The sequence below is a fragment of the Microplitis demolitor genome, chromosome 6 (genome assembly GCF_026212275.2).
Source record: "Microplitis demolitor isolate Queensland-Clemson2020A chromosome 6, iyMicDemo2.1a, whole genome shotgun sequence".
NCBI lineage: Eukaryota > Metazoa > Arthropoda > Insecta > Hymenoptera > Braconidae > Microplitis > Microplitis demolitor.
In genome coordinates, this window is record NC_068550.1 from 2,630,103 (window position 1) to 2,653,961 (window position 23,859).

At 31.5% G+C, this 23,859-nt stretch overlaps 6 protein-coding genes across 7 annotated transcripts; 3 read left to right on the forward strand and 3 right to left on the reverse strand.

The window, feature by feature from the left end:
* The first annotated feature begins 399 nt into the window (after positions 1 to 399).
* On the forward strand, positions 400 to 5,010 carry LOC103579152 (melatonin receptor type 1A). Its single transcript, XM_008560466.3, has 4 exons — positions 400 to 844; positions 2,696 to 3,018; positions 3,513 to 3,729; positions 3,798 to 5,010. The coding sequence occupies exons 2-4, from the start codon at positions 2,703 to 2,705 to the stop codon at positions 4,456 to 4,458; spliced, it is 1,194 nt and encodes a 397-aa protein (XP_008558688.1). The 5' UTR covers positions 400 to 844; positions 2,696 to 2,702; the 3' UTR covers positions 4,459 to 5,010.
* Positions 5,011 to 7,511: 2,501 nt separating this feature from the next.
* Positions 7,512 to 9,250, forward strand: LOC103579155 (prostaglandin E synthase 2). The gene is made up of 4 exons (XM_008560470.1): positions 7,512 to 8,105; positions 8,167 to 8,579; positions 8,640 to 8,751; positions 8,831 to 9,250. The coding sequence occupies exons 1-4, from the start codon at positions 7,818 to 7,820 to the stop codon at positions 9,191 to 9,193; spliced, it is 1,176 nt and encodes a 391-aa protein (XP_008558692.1). The 5' UTR covers positions 7,512 to 7,817; the 3' UTR covers positions 9,194 to 9,250.
* Positions 9,251 to 9,314: 64 nt separating this feature from the next.
* LOC103579154 (uncharacterized) lies at positions 9,315 to 11,114 on the reverse strand. Its single transcript, XM_008560469.3, has 7 exons — positions 10,861 to 11,114; positions 10,634 to 10,786; positions 10,295 to 10,558; positions 10,099 to 10,221; positions 9,934 to 10,017; positions 9,668 to 9,829; positions 9,315 to 9,583 (listed from the first exon to the last, which is right to left on the reverse strand). Exons 1-7 carry the CDS (start codon positions 10,958 to 10,960, stop codon positions 9,315 to 9,317), a joined length of 1,155 nt encoding a protein of 384 aa, XP_008558691.1. The 5' UTR covers positions 10,961 to 11,114.
* A 103-nt stretch (positions 11,115 to 11,217) lies between these two features.
* LOC103579153 (intraflagellar transport protein 122 homolog) lies at positions 11,218 to 15,647 on the reverse strand. Its single transcript, XM_008560467.3, has 5 exons — positions 12,768 to 15,647; positions 12,483 to 12,709; positions 11,852 to 12,412; positions 11,631 to 11,792; positions 11,218 to 11,308 (listed from the first exon to the last, which is right to left on the reverse strand). Exons 1-5 carry the CDS (start codon positions 15,247 to 15,249, stop codon positions 11,222 to 11,224), a joined length of 3,519 nt encoding a protein of 1,172 aa, XP_008558689.1. The 5' UTR covers positions 15,250 to 15,647; the 3' UTR covers positions 11,218 to 11,221.
* An 82-nt stretch (positions 15,648 to 15,729) lies between these two features.
* Positions 15,730 to 17,733, forward strand: LOC103579156 (NEDD8-conjugating enzyme Ubc12). The gene is made up of 4 exons (XM_008560471.2): positions 15,730 to 16,019; positions 16,094 to 16,188; positions 16,270 to 16,476; positions 16,948 to 17,733. The coding sequence occupies exons 1-4, from the start codon at positions 15,917 to 15,919 to the stop codon at positions 17,086 to 17,088; spliced, it is 546 nt and encodes a 181-aa protein (XP_008558693.1). The 5' UTR covers positions 15,730 to 15,916; the 3' UTR covers positions 17,089 to 17,733.
* Positions 17,734 to 18,822: 1,089 nt separating this feature from the next.
* LOC103579157 (importin-7) lies at positions 18,823 to 23,595 on the reverse strand. 2 transcript variants are annotated; one of them, XM_008560472.3, is made up of 6 exons: positions 23,345 to 23,595; positions 22,692 to 22,773; positions 22,306 to 22,615; positions 19,748 to 22,242; positions 19,517 to 19,660; positions 18,823 to 19,257 (listed from the first exon to the last, which is right to left on the reverse strand). In XM_008560472.3, the coding sequence occupies exons 1-6, from the start codon at positions 23,426 to 23,428 to the stop codon at positions 19,190 to 19,192; spliced, it is 3,183 nt and encodes a 1,060-aa protein (XP_008558694.1). In that variant the 5' UTR covers positions 23,429 to 23,595; the 3' UTR covers positions 18,823 to 19,189. The 2 variants fall into 2 exon arrangements, with proteins under 2 accessions (XP_008558694.1, XP_008558695.1); XM_008560473.3 differs by having other exon boundaries at positions 19,748 to 22,227; positions 23,345 to 23,594.
* Positions 23,596 to 23,859: the final 264 nt, after the last annotated feature.

A 23,859-nucleotide genomic window follows, 5' to 3' on the forward strand; every position in this document is an offset into this window, starting at 1 on the left:
TCCATTCTGTCAGTCGGAAATTTTAATTTATAAAAATTTGAGGCCTAATTTACTCCTTTAAAAAAATTAATATTATTGTGGCGCCAAAAAAATTGCAAAATTATTGCAAAGATTTAATTGAAATATTAAATAAGTTATTAATAAAATGCATAAGAATTAAAAATTATTGATTGTATTTATTACGAATTCCGCGGTAATACAAACAAGTAAAATATTTAAAAATGAATATTCATAGAAATGAGAATGGATATTCAACAAGCTAGTATAGGTCAAAAGTAAAATATATATAAGTACAAGATATATATTAAGTATGAAGGAATCAGCGCTTGCGCTTTTATTATTATTCATGTGCGGTCTTTTACACTGTGCGGGCGTATGTATATAAGACTCCTCGCGGATGATATAAACCAACGTTTAGTCAACCAACGTCCAGTATGCCGGTGCGTGTTACGCCGTCGACGTTTCACCATTCTTATCTTATTTTTAAAATAAATTTCAACAACAATAATAGTCACAATCATCATCACCATCATCATCATCACAAATGAATCATCTACTTAATTCAAATTAATAAAAAGTTAATCGATTTTCGCAAAAAAAAAATACAGTTAAAAATAATTTTTAAAACTCCAAACTTGAAATTAAACAAAAAATATTTTTTTAAACATTTAAAATAATTAAAAAAAAGCCGCGATTACGATTGCCCGTGAATTCAAATTAAATTCAATTTAAAACCCCGGGTTCTTTTTCCGTGACATTTAAATTTGAAAAAAAAAAAATGAGTTATGAAGAAAGTTTAATAAGAATGTCAAGAAATTATTTATAAGTACAAGACTAACAATAAGTAAGTTAAAAAACAAAAATAAATAATTTAAAATATTTTCTACAATAAATTAATAGTTTATTTATAGATAGTATTATTATCTTTATTGATAGTAAAGTGCAACGCCCCCGATACGAGCTTTTAAACTGAAAGCATAATAAATTTAGTAATCTCAAATTTCCTTTCATCAATAATACTCTTATACTTACTCACATATGTGTATCTATATCCACACAATATCCTATTCATACCCATCACAGGATACGGATGTATATACTTCAGCCTAAAGACTAAATGCCATTAAGCCATCGCTATAAGTACCTAGAAGTAATTATAGGATAATTAGTGTTTGAGTATAATATCGTACGAATAGAAACATGCACATTATTGTTATACTACTAGTTATACCGCACAGTTTAAACATGCGATCCTAATATATACACTCACATGTACAAATAACTACCCTACTTTTTTTAATCTAGCAAATTATGATCTAATTATTTTATTAATTTAAATTTAAAGAAAAAAAAAAAAGAATTAACTCCATTATTTTTTTTCTATTTCTTCACTACTCTCTAGATTAATTTTTGAATTATTAAATAATTAAAATTTAATAATTAAGTAAAAGAGTTAATGGTGGTAGTAAAAAACACGTGCAAAGATAAAACGAGAAAGCAAATATATATACATATATAATAGTAAAAGAAGAAAATGAATAAAAACGAATGAGTCAGAGGGTGCGAGTACAAAAGAGCGAGAGAGTAAGAGGGTTAGTAAAAGGCGGTGGTCCCGGCAAAGCACCAAATCGATACAGCTTCCCGTCTCCTACTCACTGACTACACCCTCTTTGTCTGTCAGCTGGTTGTCGTTGGTTTAGCTACACATAAACTATCTTTCAATGACTAGTTCTTTGGTCCCTTCCCTATTATATATGTCCATATATATATTCATACATGTTTTTCCGACGTAAAACTATATCCCTTATTAGACAAGAACTCTGACAAGGGTATTGGGGAAGCAATAAACGCAGAGCTTTATACATCTAGAGTTGCCAGAGAAACTCATCAATAAATCAATTAAATTAGTACCAGCTCAGCCTGTTGCTTTTATTATTTACATTAAAATTTTCCGCTCCCAAGGAGCTTAATTAAAATAATATTTACATTGCGAGTAGTACTCATTAATTATTAATTTTTTAATTATAATTTGAATAAAATTTCTGGAGCAGTTTAAAAAAACCCTGGTATTTTAAATATTTAAAAGTTTATCAGCTCGAGGATTCGATTAATCGTTGATTACGTGCCGACACTTTACTTCAACAGTGAGGCTTCCTGAGCTGAGTGGTATTGAGTAGGTGAGGGATAGACTCTAGAGTTGTTCCAGCTATAGTCTCTAGTCTCTGTCCTCTGGCCTCTGGTTTATCTATAGGATCTATAGTGGTGTAGATTCACAGTAGGACACTAGACAACACCAGTACACTTGTTCTCCAAGTACCAGCAAGTACGGGGGTGTAGAGTACAGTAGTACTACTCTACACTACACTACTACAATCCACTCTCGGTAATGAGAAGAGTTCTCTCCCAGCGGGTGACCTCGTAATTCTCATCATTTCATTTCCCTCTAGATAATCCCCAGTGGAGAGCTAGAGTACGCTCTGCAATTCACATCAACGTGCCAGTTGTCGTAAACTTTTATGGAACTGAAAAGTAAATGATAATAATAAATTACAAATATATAATAACGTCAGCCAGAGCACACGTGGAAATCTTTCCATTAAATTAATTAATATTTTAATTTTATTAAAAATTTTTTTTTTTATTTACTTTACCCTGGAGCTCTTATTTTATCATGATATTTTATGATTCCTGTTAGATATAAAATGAATATGACAGCGATGAGAAGTGTTACGACGTTGGGTTCGTTGATGACCACCGATGACAGTGATAGAATGACAATGACCATGTCCAGCACCACGTTGGTGGACTTGCTGGGAGGAATTGACGTTAAAATATCGATGGACAGAAGTAAAACGAATATATTTGACAGCGATCTTGATGTCTCCCCGGTTACACTGTCGTCTGATTGGTCTAGAGTGGCTCGACTTTTACTACTTGCATCGCTCGCTGTCGTCGGCAGCGTTGGAAATGTTTTTATGATATCTGCTATCATGGTCGAGGATCATTTGAAAAAACGAGGTACATTTTTTATTATTATTGTCAATTGTAATTGCGAGAAAAGAGGAAATTTATTTTAATTTATGGTAAACTATGCAATTGCGTTCTACATATTTTCAAACATTAAATACATCCTGTTTTTTTTTTTTATTTTATTACACATCTGCAAGCTCAATAAAAAAAAAAGCTCTTAGAGATAATTAAAGTTTTGATTTAATCGATGAATATCTTGAATATTTTACTTTAAGATTTATCTTTTTCATTAAATGATAATAATTTTTTAATCAACCATACTAATTAACTTCGCATAATTGAAATGATAAAAAACTTTTAATTTAAAAATTGAAAGCTTCAAGTAAATTTATACTTACCTGTAAGTTTATAAAGTAAATAATTATTCAAATATATAAGTGCGCATGAAAAAAATTTCTAATGTATAATCAAGAAAAAAAAAGAAATTTGTTGCGTGATTTATAATTGCATGATTATTAAATATAATAATATATTTTTTCAAGGTAATGCATTCTTGGTCAATGTCGCGCTCGCTGATTTACTAGTAACTGGACTAGTTATACCAGCATCAGCAATTGTGATTCTTGCTGGTCACGAAGAGTCACTCAGTATATGTCGATTTGAATGGACACTCGAGGCTTTGTGTTTTCTCGTAACTGTTTTAACATTAGCGACAATTGCCGGTGAAAATTATGCGCGTCTCTGTTTACCTGCTGAAAAGTAATTATTAAATAAATACATAAATAAATAAATAAATAATTAATTTTGATTAACAAATAATTTTCTAGATATGAAGCATTGACACCAAGTCGTGTAACGGCGACGATATTTGTGATATGGGTGATATCAGGAATAGTAGTAGGACTGCAGTCATCGCTAGACTTGGGTCCCGATTTTTGTGGTCGTAAATTTAATCCGGTGACAATACCGCAGATAATAGGGGCATTTTTTCTAGTACTATTACCGGCACTGCTGACACCAATTATTTATCTGCGATTGATATTACGCGTGCGTCGTGCAGTCCGAGGTTCATTCAAGCCACCGGCATCCTTCTCATGGGATTATGAGTTAATGAAGACCAATATATACAGCTTTACCCTTTTCACAATATTCTGGCTGCCCTTTGGCTCGGCAATATTAACGACTGCCCGTCGACCCGTAAGTGCCAGGATCTTTTACAATCTCGCTTGGTTTGCTTTATCCAAGTCTTGCATTAATAGTCTTGTTTACTGCGTATTCGATCGGCATTTTCGTAATGCTTATGTTAAATTATTCCACTATTGTTGCTGTAAGACAACGGTCAGCTTCTCACGCAGACCTAGGGGTGATGGGTCAAGATCTTCGGGGGATGTTAGACTACGGGTCCACATTATTCATTCGTACGCAAGTCCCGCTTCTTGTCGGCCAAATGTCGCGAGACCTAATGGCAGAGACGTTTATGAACTTTAAATAAATTTTTTTTTTTATACTTTAAATTTATATTTTATTTTATTAAGTTTTTTTAAAATTTATTTACGCTTTAATTCCGTCCATAATTTTATTTATTTTACAACTTTTATTTAAACTCGAGTTTTAATGACCGCGTTTTAATACCATCGGATTAAAGATTAAATTGAATGAAAATATTTAATGGCGAAATAAAAATTTAAGAGGCTTTGTTCACCGACGGGAATAAAGCATGTTATGTGGGAAAAGGCAATAAAGTCTCTCTGATTATTGACGTTTTTTTTTGTTGAGGTGACCATGCGTGCGGTGGAAACGATCGAAAAGTTTTTATTACGGATTCCATTCTGTTTTTATCTTTTTTAGTCAGGGCTGAAGGCGTTCCAATAATTGACAATACAAAGTAATTCCACTAATTATAAATAATATTTTTATTTAATTTCAGTTCATTTATAATCACTAGGCGCCGCATAAAGTAATCAATTTTTTTTTTTTTAATTTACACTCAATTTTAAATAATTGTCTTTTTTGCAATTCACGCATTTGAATGGTAGTAAAAAAATTTTTAAAATTAAATTTCGAAACGTAAAATTTAAAAAAATCGAAGGTAAAAAAATTTGATAAAATAAATTATTAAAAATTTTTTTTCTTTCAAAAATCAAAAAGATGTAACGCAAAATTTTACATACTTTTTGTAGAGAAAAAAAAACTGTGATCACTTGAAATGTGATTGCGAGAATCTCGCAATAAATAAATATAAAAAAAAAATATTAATTATAATTATCGTCATAAATTTATTATTATTTGGTGCCGCCCAATAAAAAAAATTGTATATATATATATCTATAATACATTATGTATTGATATTTATTTATATGTATTTAATTTACAACATATCAAAATTAATAATTGTAATTTTTAATTAATTAGCCTACTGTTACAATGCTCTGTATAATTTATTGTCCTGCCAATGAGCATATTTAATATTTAATGAGACTGATTTAACTAATTTAACTCTTGAGTAAGCCGGTGAATTTTTATAATACCTTACGTACATGTACAAATAAATTAACAAACAAAAAAAATAATCAGAATGGCAGGAAAGTGAGTAATTAATTCTACAAACGGGACCAGAAGGAATTAATCAAACAAATCCTTTTGATCTTAATTGATAATATTTTAATTGTCTATTTATTTTTATCAGTAATATATACATATATTTTTAAATATTAAAAATAAATGAAAACTTTATACCTGAATACTCTGCAATAATTACAATAAATATTTCAAAAATTTTAAATCAATCGTTTAATAATTTTGAATCGATTTTAAAATTTTCGGCGTTAAAAGTAATGAAGGTAATGATGGAATTTTAATGAAGAATAATTTTAAAAAATTTAAAAAAAACAGTAGGCATCATCATTTTAAATAAATTTAAATGTAGTTGATTGATTAAAAATAAATAATTGATGTGTAATTTTAAATTGTCGCCTATTTCCGTCGCTAATTAAATATATACGCTGTAACAGAAAGTAAAAAATGGAAAACTAAAAAAAAAAATAAATAATAATTATATTTAAGAGTGAAAAAGAAATTTATAATATAAATTTTGTATGAAAGACATTGATAATTTTAATGAGAGGCGCTTTGTTTCGCAAACTGAGGACCATATTCACAATAAAAAAAAAATAATAATAATAATTATACCGTCTGAATCCTTAAATAAACATGAATTACTCTACAAAAATAAAATATATATGTATATTGATGTATGTATTATATTACAAAGTTTATACGTGTTGTATGTTGATATGTAAATTTTAGTTTATAGCAAATAGGGTGTAGGCAGTATCCAGTAATAATATTCATACATGTTCAAATATGATCAGATATGAATTTATATGTAGTCATTGATGGTCATCGATCAAATGTGTATGTATTTATTAATGTCTGATCATAGATAAGTATAAAAATTTATCTAATAGAGAGTACTTGTGATTTTTATTTTGATTTAAATGTGAACTGATTAATTTTATATATTTTTAATTTTATTATTTATACAATATTATAGTAGCAAATTAAATTTTTTTTTTATTTACAACCATATGTAAATTGTACTTATTGTATCATATATTTTATTGTAATTTGTAAAATGTAGATTTTATAATATTGTAATAAAAAAAATTATTTCATTTTACAAAGAACAAAATTTTTAATTAATTTTGGATCTATTTAATTAATCTATGGCAATAATAATAAATACTTCTCAGTAGTTTAAAAATTATGATACCGAAAATAGCAGACAAAAAAATTTAAATAAATAAATAAAATACTTGTAAGAAAAATTTTAAAAGATCGCACATGAAAAATTTTCTGTGCACATTATAAGAATTTTATTTTACTTACTACTAATTCATTCATAAAAATTAAAAAATTGTCTGATGTCTACAACTTATAGTGTCATTAAAAATTAATTATCAGTTTCTGCTATTTTTCATCTGTCAAAAAATGTATTTTTTTTATATTCAAAAATATAATCTCTTAATATTTTGACTGACAGTTGATAAGAAATTATAATTATTAATTTAATTCATTAATTATAAAAAAATTAATAATTTATTTATATTCTAGAGTATGAGTGTGAATGTAGCAGACATCATAAATTTAAAATTATTAATAAATAAAGTAAATAATTAAAAAAATATTATTTATAAAAAATGCACTTATTAATTTCAAAATTTAAAAAATGCGCATTTTTTTTAATTTAATTTTATTTACTCTATTTATTTATAATTTTAAATTTATCTGTCTGCTACATTCACACTAATTCTATAGTATGACGCGTTAAATTAAAAACTCAGGATAAAAATAAAATCTAAAATAAATTTACCGAAAAAAAGAAAAAAAAATAGTGTGATATATTAATAAATACCCTTTTTATAATTTTTTCAAATATTAGAAGCACTCTTGCGTAAGGGGATTTAATATTCGCGCCAGTGACTCACTAATTTTGGGGAACTCTCTCGACGTCACTCAAATGTGCCTCAATAAACAACACCAGTATCCGCGCCTCTTTTATTCGCTACATGTGACATATTTTAATGGTAATGTAGATTGGATCAATTAAAAAAATAATTTTCTTACCCAAAGAAGATAAATGTACTGTTGCATTAGTAAATGCAACTACGTAAAATTTTTCAAATACACAATTAATCATAAATTTCAAACAATCGTCAATTCTCAGAGTGATAAATAAAAATTGACTCATGTAATTTATAAAAAATTATAGTCCCCGTCTTCTTTCTACGCCTTTGTTGTTTGAATAATCGCAATTGTAATTTCTGCAATTTATATAGTACGTGATCATGGCTGTGTTATGGAAATCAACACGTTTTTCCCGTAACTTTTTGAATAAAATTATTTTAATACGTGAAAATAAATCAATAAGATCATTTAGAACAATCGTACAGGAGCCAAAACCTACAAGAGGAATTATAAAAACTAGTATTATTGGAGCAGTTGTTGGTACAACGATAGGTATAGGTTATGCGTATTGGAAAATTGAACGCGATAGAAAAAATTTATCCCTTGAAGGCAGCGAAATAAATGTTGACATTCTCAAGTACAAACCACCAATTGAGCCATCAAGAAGGGTATGATAATTTTAAATGAATAAACTTCAAGTAATTAGTATTTAAAATCAAATATTTTCAGATCGTTTCGCCGGTAGATCCAACCGGTTTGAAGCTGACACTGTTTCAGTATCAGTCATGTCCATTTTGCTGCAAAGTCCGGACGTTTCTGGACTACTATGGAATTTCCTACGATGTAGTTGAAGTGGACCCAGTGCTAAGACGCGAAATCAGTTGGTCGTCTTACAGAAAAGTTCCTATTTTGCTGGCCAAAGTTGACGGAGGCTACCGTCCTCTGAATGACAGTTCCATGATCGTGTCAGTGCTAGCCTCTCATTTAAATGATAAGTCATATAATTTAAATGACCTTGCAAAGTATTATCCAGTTATCGCGATGAATGACGACGACGGAAAGTTCAAACACGAAATTATCAACAAGTATTTCCTTATGTACCAAGGAGAGATCCCGAAGGATCGGACACTAGACGAAATTTTGTAAGATTTATTTTTATTACTTGATAAGTAATTACGGTAATTAATTTTCTTTTTCTTTAGGGAAGAACGCAAATGGAGAAAATGGGCTGATGATGTTCTGGTTCATACTTTATCTCCAAATGTTTACAGAACATTGGGCGAAGCCTATGAAACTTTCCAGTGGTTTTCGGATGTAATTATTTATTTTATTAATTAATTAAAATAAAAGGTGACGTTTACTTATTTATTGAGCTGTTATCAATTTTTACTAGGTCGGAAAGTGGGAAGAATATTTCCCGACATGGGAAAGAAAGCTTATGATAAATGTAGGAGCCTGGGCCATGTGGATGATAGGGAAAAGGCTGCAAAAGAGGCACCACTTGAAGACAGATGTCCGGGAGTCATTTTACGATGAGTTGAACCACTGGCTGAAAGGAATTGAAGCACGAGGGTCATCATTTATGGGTGGTAGTAATCCAGACTTGTCGGATCTGGCTGTCTATGGTGTGCTGCGTAGTATTGAAGGTTGCCAGGCATTTAAAGATGCACTTGAACACACTAAATTATCAGGGTGGTACCAAGCGATGACCGAGCGCGTTAATAATCACGGTGGCGCTTCAATGTTAGCTGGTTAAATTTTTAAGTTTAATTAGGTAAAATAATAATTAATAAATTTATTTAATTAAACTCTACATTTAATTATTCAAATATCTATTTTATTTTAATTAATTACTTAGAAAAAAAATAATTAAAATTTTATACTGCACACGCCAATTGGCGGTACTTTAAAACGAATCCTCGATTAGCAAAATCGCGTTCTAAAAGATCGTCAGTCGCTGGTTGATTTTCGTTCGGATCTTGATTTGTTACAACGTAAAGTACAAATGGCTTTGAGCTGCTTTGTTTTGTTTGAAACCCATTGCCGCAAAACCTGTCAGTAGTGTCACGTGAGCCATTTGTTGATGGATTTGGTACGATGACAAAATTATGGGTACATAATTCTCCTGATACTGAGTAATCGATACCTTGGAAAATTTAATTATAATTATTATTCAAATTTGAAATTTAAATGTCAAAAATTGCTCAAGTGTTTATTTGTAATTAAATACCTGGTGTACCATCAAGAATACCAGAGTCACCGGAGACGGTGAATGATAATGTATCAGATTGTGACCACTCGATAGTACAGTATCCTAGAGCCATTCTAATACATACTCCGTAATTTAAATTTTGCATTTGTCGCGTACCAGGAATGAGAAGCGGCGTTGAAACTAGACGATATATCAAAACACTAGATAAATCAATTATTTTTATAGCTAATTACTAATTAATATTTACAATTGAGTACTAATAATTGAATAATTATCAATTTTACCTCGAGAATTAGTTGTAGTTCCGTAATTAAAGCTAGTCACCGTACCAGTTATTGTTTTGTAATACTGAAGGCATCCATTTGGAGCTAAAATGTATTAAAATTCACCATTACATGATAGTAATTAATTATTATTTATTCATTTATTATTATTATTGTTTTTTTTACCTCGCCATGGTGAGTCGCAAGCTATTTGCTGTAATCTCAAGTTCCATTTACGAGCAAATGCATAATCTGTGTTGGTATCTACTGATATTGTTATTGGATTCGCTCCATTGAAGTCGACATAAACTAAAAAAATATAAAAATCTATAGCTAATTTAAATTAGCAAGTAGAAATTTAAAATTTTATCATTAAAATTACGATGCTGGTTATTATTTTCCCCGCAAATTCGTGGTACTGTTGATGCGCTGCCGGATATTAAAAGAAAATCATTATCGCAAACACCACTGGCATTTGGTTGGGCTAAATTAAATTCCATGAAATCAATGCGCAGTTGACAGACATCTGAATTGCAACGATAAACAGTTATTGTACATCTTTCACCACCTTCGTAGCTTGAATAGTATCCAGGGTTTACAAAATACGTATTATTTAAAGTTGTTACTGATCCGCATTCTTTTTTAACTAAAAAGTATATTATTATTTGTAGATTTATAAATTATAAATAAACATATTTAATAAATATTTACAATTACTTACAAGTACAACAGGTCCCAAGTCCATTAGCACAAGTACCAGATGCTGTTCCTTTATAATTGTAACATTCTTTGCGCGTAAAACAGGTTCCATTAAATGAATTTGTGCCTGAGCACTCGGAATTCGCAAATCGCACGACACTAAATAATGGAAAAACTAAAAATAATAAATTAATTATTATTAATTTAATCAATTAAAACAAATATTTCTGTTTAAATAATTTATCTTACATCTCTCGCTGCGAGTCAGTTGTAGTGCAGTATCACTATGAATATTTGTAGCTGTTGTAAAAAATATAATGAAGGAGAAGAAGTTTAAGATCTCAGACATGCTGACTTGTTACTGATCTCTGTGTAATTTAACAAAATATCCCGACAATAACAGCAAGTATTTACTTAACAGTGGTGACAATTAGCACATGACAGTTGTGGTTAAATATTTAAATAACTGTTATGCATTATCTATAATATACTAATTAATTTTTACAATTATTATTATTCATTATTATTATTATCACATTAATACGTAAGTTTATTAAATAAAATGTATAAAATTTAATATTTGCATCATTTTGATTGGTCAGGTACATTATTAATTTATTGATGCATTTGCGTATCGGCAGAACGGACAGTGACCATTTCGTATTAACGCAATCTCATAATCTTCCATTTGAAATAACTAAAAAAAATATTAATAATAATTTAATAAATTTTTCTAGTATTTGTCAAGTAGCAGAGCTCTAGCTGTCTCATAAAAGTGGACGGAAATCTAAAACCGAAATAAGATGACTGCAAAAACTTGATGGTAATTTGTAGTCTGGAAGTTAAATTTTTTTCTCGTGACTGTCAGATTGAAATCAACTTTTGTCCTTAAAGTTTTTTTTTCATAACTTGAATTTCTATTACGGCCGTAGATTTACGTCAACTAGGTCATGATGTACTCAAATTACAGTAAAAACTTGGATCAGCAGAATTTTAATTTAAAATAATAAATTTCTTACTTTTAAACATGAGCTGCAGTAAGTAACTGGTACATCAGTTAATATTCTTCTGTAGTATTTCGTTTTGAATGGTTCTGGCCAAGGAACAATTAATACTTCGTACGGTTCCAAGCTCATTAAAACATTCCGTCCTACTTTTATCGTGGACCCTCCAGCTTTATCCTGATTTTAAATAAATAAATTAAATTTATAAATAAATATATCATCTTTTATTAACAAACCTCATATTTAATTAGACGAGCAGTGAACAGATCAGTGTGGTCAGTAACAATAGTCATTTGGTCTTCAGTTATTTCAGCGTCATCCGGAATAGCCATGGGCTCTTCGATAAGTTTCCTAGCTTCCTCATTCGAGATTCCGTCTTCCAGTTCGAACTCAACGATCGGCAGTACTTCAAAAGAGATATACGAGTGATGGAACTTGAGATTACATTGAACGCAGCGATTACTCGGATAATTATTGGCAGGTAAAAGGGGATTGAATGTAGAGCAGCGATAGCACAGTGGCAATAATTCTTCAGGATCTTGGTATTGATGGGCTCGTGCGGCCAGAGTCGCAATGTCTACTTGCGCTTGTAAGTTATCGGGAATTCTCATTCCTCGTAACCGCTCCAGCAGTTGCATTGCCAATTTATTTGCTCCCAGTATTCGCGCCTGTTTTACAAGAGAGTAAATTATTGTTATCATGGATATGTTGGTCATACGGGTACCCTGTAATTTCATTAACAAAAATCTTGATATGTTGAACAAAGCCTCTGGCATCAGTGAAGTAAATGGTTCTGCCTAAAAGTTCAACAATTAATTTTTTAAAATACAGCTCATAGATTAATTTATTCAATTGTTAAGTATTTACCATGTATTTATAAACGTCATAATACGTGTAATATATATCAGCTTTATCAGAGTACTCTTGAAACATAGTTTTGATTTCTTCCGAACTCTTCGGCAAGTTTAAACTCAATTGAGATAAGAGCCAGTAGAAATAAGAAGCGTCCCGAAATTTATTCATCAGCACAGAATTTTTTGCTAATGTAGTCAATACTGCTATTGATTCTTCTGTTTGCCCGGCCATCTGGAACGCTAAAAATTTTTTTCTATAAATAAACTAGTCTAAAAAAAAAAATTTTAAATAAATTACCCTCTTGAGCCTCAGAAAAACGTCCAGTCTCCGCGAGCCAGCGAGCATACGGACCATAAACTCGTGACTTTAATTTAGGATTTCGTTCGACGAGTTCAAATGCTTCTGGCCATGCTTGAGCGTCCACCAAAACATCAGCAACATCTGGATCATCACCCAGACGACTGAAGATTTCAGCGGCACCGTGAGTGGCTCCTAGTTCGCGGAGTTTTTTGGCAATCGTGTACAGGCTGTCACGCTGAGCTTTATCAAGCTGCCTTCCAATTTTAATCAGCATGTCAATCCACCCGTGCTCAGACACAATGTTTATAGCACGTTCGACATCACCGGCTGCAAGAAACATTTCAGCGGCTGCTCGAGGCTCTCCAAGACTTTTTGCCCACTCGGCTCTTTTCCTCAGCAGTGCAGTTTTATCATGACTGTTACCCGTAGCAATGAACTCCTGCGCGATATCAAACATTCTCAAATCCGAGTACATGTCCAGAGCACACTGTTGTAATCCAGCTCGCTGATAAAGTTTGGCAGCTTCTCTCAATCTTCCCATTGCCGCAGCAGCAGTTGCCATGCAAGCTTCTTGTCCCCACTCACCAGACTTGAGTTTATCCTCAATCTCCATCACTACTTCAATGTACCGCAATTTTTTCAACCGCGCGAATGCCGCGTGTGCAATGCCCAGTTGTAATTTATCCAGCGCTGAAGTTCCCAAAGATAACCAGTCAGACTCTGCGACACCTAGACAAGCAACTGCATAGGCTTCGTCGAACATTCCTGTGTCCAAGTACTGATACATTGTAGCCGACAACGGGATATCTACCGTAACAATATTCGTGCCATTGATACAGTAGAGTTTGGACCCATTGTGACCCACAACATATCCATTCAATTTTTGTCTGTACTCTGGAAAATCTCCAACCTTAATTGTCAAGTAATCGCGACCTGAAAAACACATCATGTCTTCAAACGCTCTATTAAACGCGACACTAGTCACGTCATGGAACTCATAAATCCTTTGCTCAGTGTAAAGATCATAGACCGAGAGTATTCCACTCTCGCTCACCACCGCCAGCTTCTCTTTCATCGAGCTGATGTCCAGACAACAAACCGGACCATCAACTTTAGTTAAGTGCGCAGGAAATGGATTATCCAAGTATATTTTAATTACTTGTCCACTTGTCAGACCAGCTATCAAACACTCTTTGCCGGCGGGACCGCCGACAACTTTAATATATGTTATTATACTATCCAACACCCACTCACGTTCAACAACTTGCGTAAATGATAAACTCTGTAATCGTTTCTCCAAACACAATACTAAATTATTAGACGTAACAACCAACAAATTACAATTTATTGTTTTAGATAATTTTTCCTGTATCCTATAGTGCATACCATCAGCAGTACCAGAGGGTTCATAAATAATGACCCGCTCCGGCAGTTGAACCGCTAGCTTATCACGATAAACAGCTATTTTATTAATCAAATCTTTACATTTGATTCGTACTTTCTGATTAGTTATCAAGTGTTGGATTATAACATCAGTCATATTTTCTCTGTACGCATACCGGTCTCCGTACAGACCGTGTACGATATTCCAGGTCAGCTGCAAGTAAGTTATCGTACCATCCTGACATCCAAGAGCGATGTAACCAGAGGTGGGATGAATAGCGCAGCTCCATATCCAAGACGTATGAATGTCTCCTACTTCAGTTAATTGTATTCCCTCATGATTCATCAGCAAACATTTCCTATTGCTACCAACAACCAACAGATACTGGCCCTCAGGAAAATGGACAACTCTCAATGGTATAAAATTTAAAGATCTCTCCCTTCCGATCTGCTGTCCAGCTGGTGTGTAAAACGACAAAGTCCCATTCCATTCAGCAATGCAGAGGATGTCAACATTGGTATCATCACGCAATGGACACCAGGACACGCTCCAAATAGGCGAGCCGTTAGATCTATCAATACGTAACTGTTCCTCTCCATTTTTGTTCCTGATAGAAACGTAACCAGCAGCCAGACCAATTGCCAAGTACTGACCATCATTGGTCCAGTCGCAGCAGTTAACGCGACCACCGGATTTGTGTTTCTGCACAGCTTTCTGCTCGCTAGACCAAAAAGCTATGTCGGATATCGAGCAGCTGAACAACTGGTGAGACACAGGATTGAATTTCATGCACTGCACCGCGTCATTGTGCGAGTACTTCAGTATACCTTCAAGCTTTGATGTCCATACTATCACGCACTTGTCAGCACCACCTGAAGCAAATCTTTTACCATCTCTAGCATAGCATACACAGTAGACGATGTCCTTGTGGCCTTTCAATGGCTGGATCAAAGCGCCTTTGGTAGTTTCGTAAACAAGTACTTGCTGTCCAGCAGCTACCAGTAGTTGCGACCCGTCAGGATTGAAACACAGGTCATAAATACACTGCTCGTTTTTGTCTTGGACTTTATCCACCCATCTCAGATGGGCTCTCATTATTTTAATTAATTTATAATATTATTTAAAACATTTAAATTTTTAATTTTTAATAACAATAATAATATCGAGTAATAATCAAACGTGAATTATAATTTAAAGTTAAATAACAATGTTGTTTGTATGTCACCTTCGTTACCACGGAAACGATTTAAAAAACCCGTTTATCAATTTACATTCTCGGGTTTTTGAAAGTAACTTCAGTTAAATTCTCAGTAACAAAAATTTTTTAAAATTTAACCTCTGGATTAATTTTTTTTTAAAAAAACAAACAATAAGTTTTATTTATTTGAAGGTTTGCAAATAAAATTTTGAATAAATTTGAATATTAATTTAAAAAATTATGAATATGAAATTTTCAAATTCAAAAATACGTGGAGTCTGAAGTGACGGGAAAAAACTAAACTCCGGGTCCGTAGTGCACCAATATGGATGGACAACGTATTCCGGGAGACTAGTCAAGGTCGTAAGAGTGACTGACGCACATTACAGACAACACAAGAGATTGATACCAACATTTAATAGCTATATCTTATTGTGATAGAAACAATAATATTTTTTTATTGTATTATTATTAATGAGTGATAAACTCGTTTAATTTATGTTAAATTATTTATAAAATTAAATTTAGTATTGTTATATAAATAGAAGAAAGGTAAAGGTTAAGATGATTAAATTATTTTCGTTGAAACAAGCCAAGAAAGATGGCGAATCACCAAAACCAGGTAGTCAAAAGAAAGCATCGGCTGCGCAATTGAGGATCACAAAAGGTTTATTTATTTTATTATTAACTGTTATTTTATTTTAATATTTGATTTATTAAATTTATCTCGTTGTTTTTTAGACATAAACGAACTGAATTTACCCAAAACATGTGGGACGGAATTTCCTGACCCTGATGATTTGTTAAATTTTAAATTAATTATTTGTCCAGATGAGGTGATGTTATAAATAATTTGCTATCTACTTTTGTTTATCTGTTTTAATTTAAATTATAATTTATTTGTTTATTTGTTACAGGGATTTTATCGAGGTGGCAAATTCACATTTAGTTTTAAGGTTGGACCAAACTATCCCCATGAACCACCAAAGGTTAAATGTGAAACGCAAGTTTATCATCCAAACATTGATCTCGAGGGAAATGTTTGTTTAAATATTTTAAGAGAAGATTGGAAACCAGTGCTCACTATTAACTCTATTGTTTATGGTCTCCAGTATCTATTTTTGGTAAATTTTTTTTTTTTTGGTATTCAAGTTATCATATTAATCTAGTGGATTTTTTATAAATCCAATAAATTATCAGTCTCAGTACCTTGGAAATTTATTTTTATATATTTTTACGCTATGTAAAAGTTTAAAATTTGTTTTAATTGATCAATAAGGTGAGAGACCCAGTACCTGATCAGGAAACTAGTACTCGATTACGCATGTATTTGTATATCTATATTTATTTGAATTTTACTATATATATCTATACAGATACATGGAGTGATCGAGTAGGTCTTTTACCTTACACAGAAAAAAAGAATTTTTTAGCGCTAAAAAAGTATATTCAGATGATGGCAGTTGATTTAATATTAAATAAAAAATCTTGTAAAATAATTTTATACATGAGATTTATCATGGATCTGGCAAACGGGTACTTAATTGTAGATAATTTATAAATTATTATTAATTTTTTTAATTTTCTATAAACAGGAACCCAATCCCGAAGATCCATTGAATAAAGATGCAGCTGAAGTTTTACAAACAAACCGACGAGCCTTTGAACAAAATGTAACAAAAGCCATGAGAGGTGGGTACGTGGGATCATTTTATTTTGAACGATGTCTCAAGTGATACATTCTTTTTCCAAGTTTATGAATATATTTATCACGCAATCTCACTGAAAGTTGCTACTAGAAAATAATGAAATAACGGTGGATTAATAATAATGGACGCCCACGTAACAAAGATTTTATTTTAATTTACTTGTTACTTGTGCGCCCTTAATGAGAACAATTATTAATTTAAAAAAAAAAAAAAATAAATAATAAGTAACAATAAAGGTAACCACGTTTGTAAAATAAAATTGCGATTCTTTATGACATTTTAGTCCATTACTCTAGACTGCTTTTGTCAAATTAAAATAAAATCCTACTTATAAATATATAAATATATTTACCAATATTTAATAAACAATTAATTTAATTATAAGTGAGTCTTGTGACTACTGAATGTCAATGTCCGCGATAACATCTTAGACATAATCGTAATTGTCGTATAATTGCTGGGACAATTTAAATAAATAATTAATTAATTACTTTATAAGCACTTTCATCCGATTTTTTAAACTCGATTTATTTTTTATTATTATTATTATAATTATAATTACTTTTACTGATATTTAAAAATAATAAGTCGTGGAGATTTATGTATAAAGAAATATTGAGAATGATGATAATTAATAAAATAATAATGATAATAAATTTAAAAAACAAGTGATTGAAATTGTATTTTAAATTAATACTAAGTGTGATAGCTGGTAGTTTATTAGATCCAATTTATTTATCGAATAATTTAGTGGATTTTCATTTTAAAATAATCTTGTGATCATGCTGATGAGCACTTGATCATTATTATGATTTTTTTTATAAATAAATATATAAAAGATCATGATACTGAAGTTAGCTGACGTCTAATTATTTTGAGATTTTTCTGAGCGATAAATTACTAAAAAAATTGCACTTATAGTTTTATTAATTTTCTACATGTTCATATTTTTAGTTTTTGTAATTGAAGTTTGAAAAAAATTAAAGAATCGTCTGCTAACTTCAGGATCATAAAAGATCTCCATTAATTTAAAACGACTCGAGATAATGGAAATCTTTTATACGTAATTAATAATTAATTTTTCTGTCGCTTTATATCGTCTCGTTCGTAATAATAATAATAATACATTACCCATAAAAGTATTTATGGACTGCATTATTATGTATTAATTATTAATAAAAAAAAAAATTGAATGTCATTTGCACATCGTACCGAAGTTATTTTTTTTTACATCCTCACTATAAATAATTAATTTTTTACTACATGCTATTATTAATTTAACACAACCAGGTACTTATTGTTTTTTTTTTTTTTTTTTTAATAAGACGAAAAATTAACAAGTACAGATAAAAAATAAAGTAGTTTTGAGTATTTTAAAAAATTCACTTTGTTGTATTCAACGTTATATAGAATTTTTCTTTTTTTAATTAACAAATATTACAAATTAAATTTTCTCGGCGGGACTTAATCGAAAATTATTGTTTCAACATTTAAAATAACTAACAAATGTTAAGAATTTTAAATTTCCTACTTTCCCAATAAGTGTCAATATAAATTATGTTAATAAAATTGAATTACTCTCAAAATCATTATTTTATTATTTATAATATAAAAGATACTGATGAAAAGAGAAAAAAAAATATTTATATGTATAAGCATGAAAAATATATAATTTATAGTAATATTCAAAAAAAAAGAAAACATATTTATGTAAATAAATATATGTTCTGAGGTTTTAGATTGGACAAGTGTACTCTTGAATAAATCTATAACTGTTATTATTGTACAAAAGTAATTTCAACTTTGATTATTTTATAAATTGAATTTTTTTTTGTCATAGATATTTGGAACGTCGTAGTCGAGTTAAGATTTCATTCTTCATTTTTTATATAGCAATGTACAGTTATTCACTTTACATAAAAATAGTAAATAGAAAATGCATAATATAATTAGGTTTTTTTTTCTTTCTTTTCTTTTTAAAAGTGGTCGATGATACAAGTGCCATAAGTGAATAATTTTTAGTCAATTTAATTTGAAATTAATCATAGGTTTGTATTCTTATTTTTATTTATTATTATTTATACTTCTTGTTTACCTAAAAATCTAAAAAACACATAGACGATTTTTTTTATCGACCTGGAGGCTTCCCACCAAAATTAAATGATGTGGGTACAGTCTGTGAGTGAAAGGCGTAACCTGAAATTTAAAAAAAAACATTTATTTATTCATTTTCAAAAATAGTGTATTATACACCTAGGGAGGAAATTAGGACATTCCAAACCACGTAAAGTCTAAATTTTTGCCTCTGTTTGTGGGAAAAATGGCACATGTGCTAATTTTTATCGTTTCCTTATAAAAGAACGAATTTCTTCCGTCTAAACAGGGCAGGAATCTAAACTTTCGGTGGAGGTATGGTGAAGAAAAAATGATTTATTTAAATAAATTGGATAATTACCACCGCTCTGCTCGATTCGTTTACTTTCTAAGGCCGCTTTACGTTGGTCAGCAAGCAGTATTACTTCCTGTAGGGCTTTTTGCTGTTCTGCTGTCAAATGACCAGTTAAAGCTACGTACCACGCTTGGTCAGTTTGTTCAATGTCTAAAAAACAATAAAAGTATTATTAGTAAACACCGTAAAAAATATCCGACAAATTATTTCTAATTAATGAGTTAAATAAATAATTACTTTGCATAACTTCCTTGAAGACGACGTATTCGTCTTGATTATTTTCATCAAAATCAAGAGGAGTTATGTAGCACTCGAGTGCCGTTTCTTCATTAGCTTCAAAGTCAGAATCGTCATCCTCATCGTCAGACCTATCGGCATCTTGTATCGATGCATTTATATTGTAACCATGTTGCCCTGATTCCCGTATAACTTTAACTTGTAATTTTTCAAGATACTCTTGACTAGCGTCATCAATTTCATCTTCATCTGAGGATAAAACTTCTTCCTCTAAATCACTCTCCTCGTCATCACCATCGTCGTCATCTTCCTCAGCAACTTTAGCAGCGTACGCCCGTTTTAAACCGTCGAATAAAAGTATCAACGAAGGAATGATTTGCTGAGCGCATTCGTTAACAGCCTGCGGTCTGGAGTGTCCCATACTGATCAGCGTGCAAAGTCCAAATACGCAAAGTTTACGATCATGCAAACCGAGAAAACAGTCAGTGTCATGGATCCACTGCTTTATAAAATGTGATGCGATTGGTTCTGTTGATTGTCCCAGTTGTCCTTGTAATCCGTCCATAGCTTGTAGACACAGCGTTGGATTGTAGTAGAGTGCAGCGATAACAACTTGCAGGCACATTGTCCGTAGTTCGGATGTTTTAACTTCTCGTGTCAATCTTTCTAAAACTAACTGTACTAGTGGTGGTATACAGCTGTCAATATGTCCCTTACACTGCAGAATGATGACTTCCAATAATTTAGCAGCATGACATTCTGGATCTTCACCAGCATCTCCAGTTAAAATGGCCTTGCACATATTGAACATCGCCAAAATATGATTTTCATTAGATAAAAATGCCGGTGTGTCAACAGTTATGTAGTTATGAAGTGCTGGCATCATGTCTGTGAAATAATCAAACCCGTCTTTTTGGAATAACTGATACATTAGCTCGAGTACTTTCCACATGTCTTCGGAAATAAATTTACCGGTTAAATCATAAACAAGTGAAAGAGCTTCTTCGTAAAATTCAATAATACTTTGACCAAATATATGAGCAATAACTTGGAGTACTGTAGGCTGTAATTGGGCCATTATCTCTGGCTGATCTTCCATCACAGACAGCAAAGTAGCTATTGTGTTTAGCAAACCCATTGCCATGATAGCTTTTTCATCGCTACCCTCATCAGTCTCAAGAACTTGACTGAACGTCGTTGCTAAATGCTGACAAATTTCAACGGCTATTGGCATCAATTGCTTGGTGTACGTGTACACAATTTTTTGCATGACGCTCGTCAGATCATCATTCTCGGTTTCCCTGATGATATTCAATAACTCGAGTGTTATATTTTTAACCATGGGTTCGACAAATTTCTGTGCTTTTTCTTGTGATGACAACAGCGACTGGAGACAAATGGCCGCTTCAACTTTAACTGGCAACTCACGATCGTTTAATAATAAATGAACAATCATTTTAGTTGCGTCAAGTAAAATTTGCTCTTGTTTGAATTTTATTTTTGAGAAATAATGTAACGCCCAGCAGGCACGTGCTCTCATATGACCATGAGGGCTATTGAATTCTGGCAATACATATGTCATAAGCATCGTGTCCATTTGTTCTTTATACATTGTCTTCTTTAATAATATATCAGCGAGACTACCAACCATATGTAGAGCACCGTCTTTTTGACGTGGATCAGCATTCGCGCTCGTCAGAACTTCAATGCAAAATTGTACCGTTTTTTGCAACATTTCTTTGCGTTTTTTGCAAGCAGAGTGCAAAAGTGTCTGTGCTGCTGTCACAGGGGATACAAAATCTTCAAATATATCAAACTTCAAACGTATATACTCATGGGGATCATTATTCCAAAGCTCTTCGTCAGAAGCCGAATATGACAGAATAGGAAACAGCACGTCGCGAATTATTTCAAACATGTGTGGCTTGAGGAATTTCCACGAGTAAGCATGACTTACTCCTTGATTAATGTAGTTTATTGATTGCTGTATCACGCGCGGTGATACGAATATTTTTCGGCGATACTGATCCAGTATTTTCAACAATACCTCCAAAATACCAGCACTGAATGTACGTAGATACCATTCGGAAAAATCTTTATACTCTTTGGTAATATTACCTGGACTTCCGTATCTTTCAAACACACGATGCAAAATATGTAGCGCCCATTTCTTACATTTCCACCATGGTAAGTCAGCCCGTTCGTCGTCATCAATGTCGGGGTTATTTGTCTCCGGTGGCACTGGACGATCAGCAATCTGTCTTATAACATCCATCCACTGGGAAAACGACTCCTTGGAGATTAAATCCAACGGCAATGAATACTGAGTCAGGGCAAAAAATATTTTTAAAATTTGCTTTTGGAGTAAAACAGATTGTTCTGATGGATCTGGTAGTAGTCTTATTATCAGTTGATAAATCATTGGAAATAACAGTGTCATTGCTTCATTTAGTGGTCCCCGTTCTTCAGGTTTCTTGTACCTGGACAACAAAAAACTAATGAATTAATTAAATGTATTCAAATTGATATTTTTTTTTTTTTTAATAATTGAGACGTACTCAAAATTTTTAACGAGTTGATAAAGCGCCAAAAGAACGCCAGGCCAGCAAGTTGGGTCAGGATTTTGTAAATAAATTGTTATTTTATCCACAATTTGCGTCCATCGTGCCGGGAAGTCATGTTTGACAATGTTACTAATACACATCGCCAATTGAATTCTTATGAGTTCCGGTGCGTGAACCACTGCATCAACTATTGAATCACGTATCATTGCACGATCCTGTTCATGAATATTAAATGGTACCACACCATTCTCTGGCTCCCGATCAGCCCAATTAGATACTATTAAATTTTTTAAATAAATAACACCTGGAAAATAAAATATTTCAATTAAATCAGTTCTCATCACCCGGTAAATTTTAACTGCGACAATTGCGATAATTACCTGCCTGACGAACAGGCATTTCAACCTCCGCCGACATTATCACTTGCAGAAGTGTAGGAGCGAAACCAATAATTTTGTGAATCTGTAATTTAAATAAAAAATAATAATAATTATTATTAAACAGATAATTTAAATGAAACGTTAGTCATAGTATATCTCATTCAAGTTGAGTCCATTTGTAGATAAAAATTTATTATATCTAAGTACTTAGGATGGTACAAGCAAGTACTTATACATATAGTAATAAAATAAAAAAAAAAATAAAATATATATAAGGAAGTCGAGGCTTAAAATTAAAAACAAAAATAAAGCTAAGGTTACGATAAATATAATGAATACATCGCATGAGATCATTATTATTCAGCAATAAAATAAAATGAAATAGTTATTTGATAATATGCATATGTGAAGCTAAAATATCATCGTTAAATTGTAGGACTATTTCTTGGTGATAAAAAAAAAAAGTAAAATCCAGTGAAAATTGCCGCGAGCTAAAAATAAATAAAACAAAAACATGATATGAGATATTGATCAAGATAAATAAAACAAAATGAAATAAAATAATAAGCAATGGCTTAATATAAAGCCACATGTCGATGAAATCCAGTGCATTAGGGTATAACCCGCGAGCACGTTTTTCAGGGGCGGCTCACCTGGTTGAGTTGATCCTCGGCTTCTTTTTGTTGTGCTGGATCAATCGTGGCACGTAAATATTCCGTAAGTCTCCGTGGATCCATTTTAAAATAAATCAATTTATCTAAATTGTTTAAATAGTTTATTAAATGGTTTGTTTAAATAAAAACTGTTATATTAACACACGCGTTAATTTTAAGGACTTTCTGCTAATCTGACCCGGCGCATTCACTTCATCACCTCACTCACCAAGACCAGGACTAGTTGCTCCCTCTGTCCTGGTTGTCTTTCGTGTCACGTGATCAGTTAACATGGCTGCCTTCAACTTGGCTCATTAATATTCACTTTTATTTAAAACACTGACAAGTCAATTAAATTTAATTTATTAATTAACAATTATTTTAATTTTTATTTAAAATTTGAATTTTATTTATTTGAATTAACCGCTTTCTTTATTTTATTTAAACAATATGATGAAAAAATTATGCTGTAAAATGGCGCGTTAAATTTAAATTATCATTGGCCGATTCTGTTG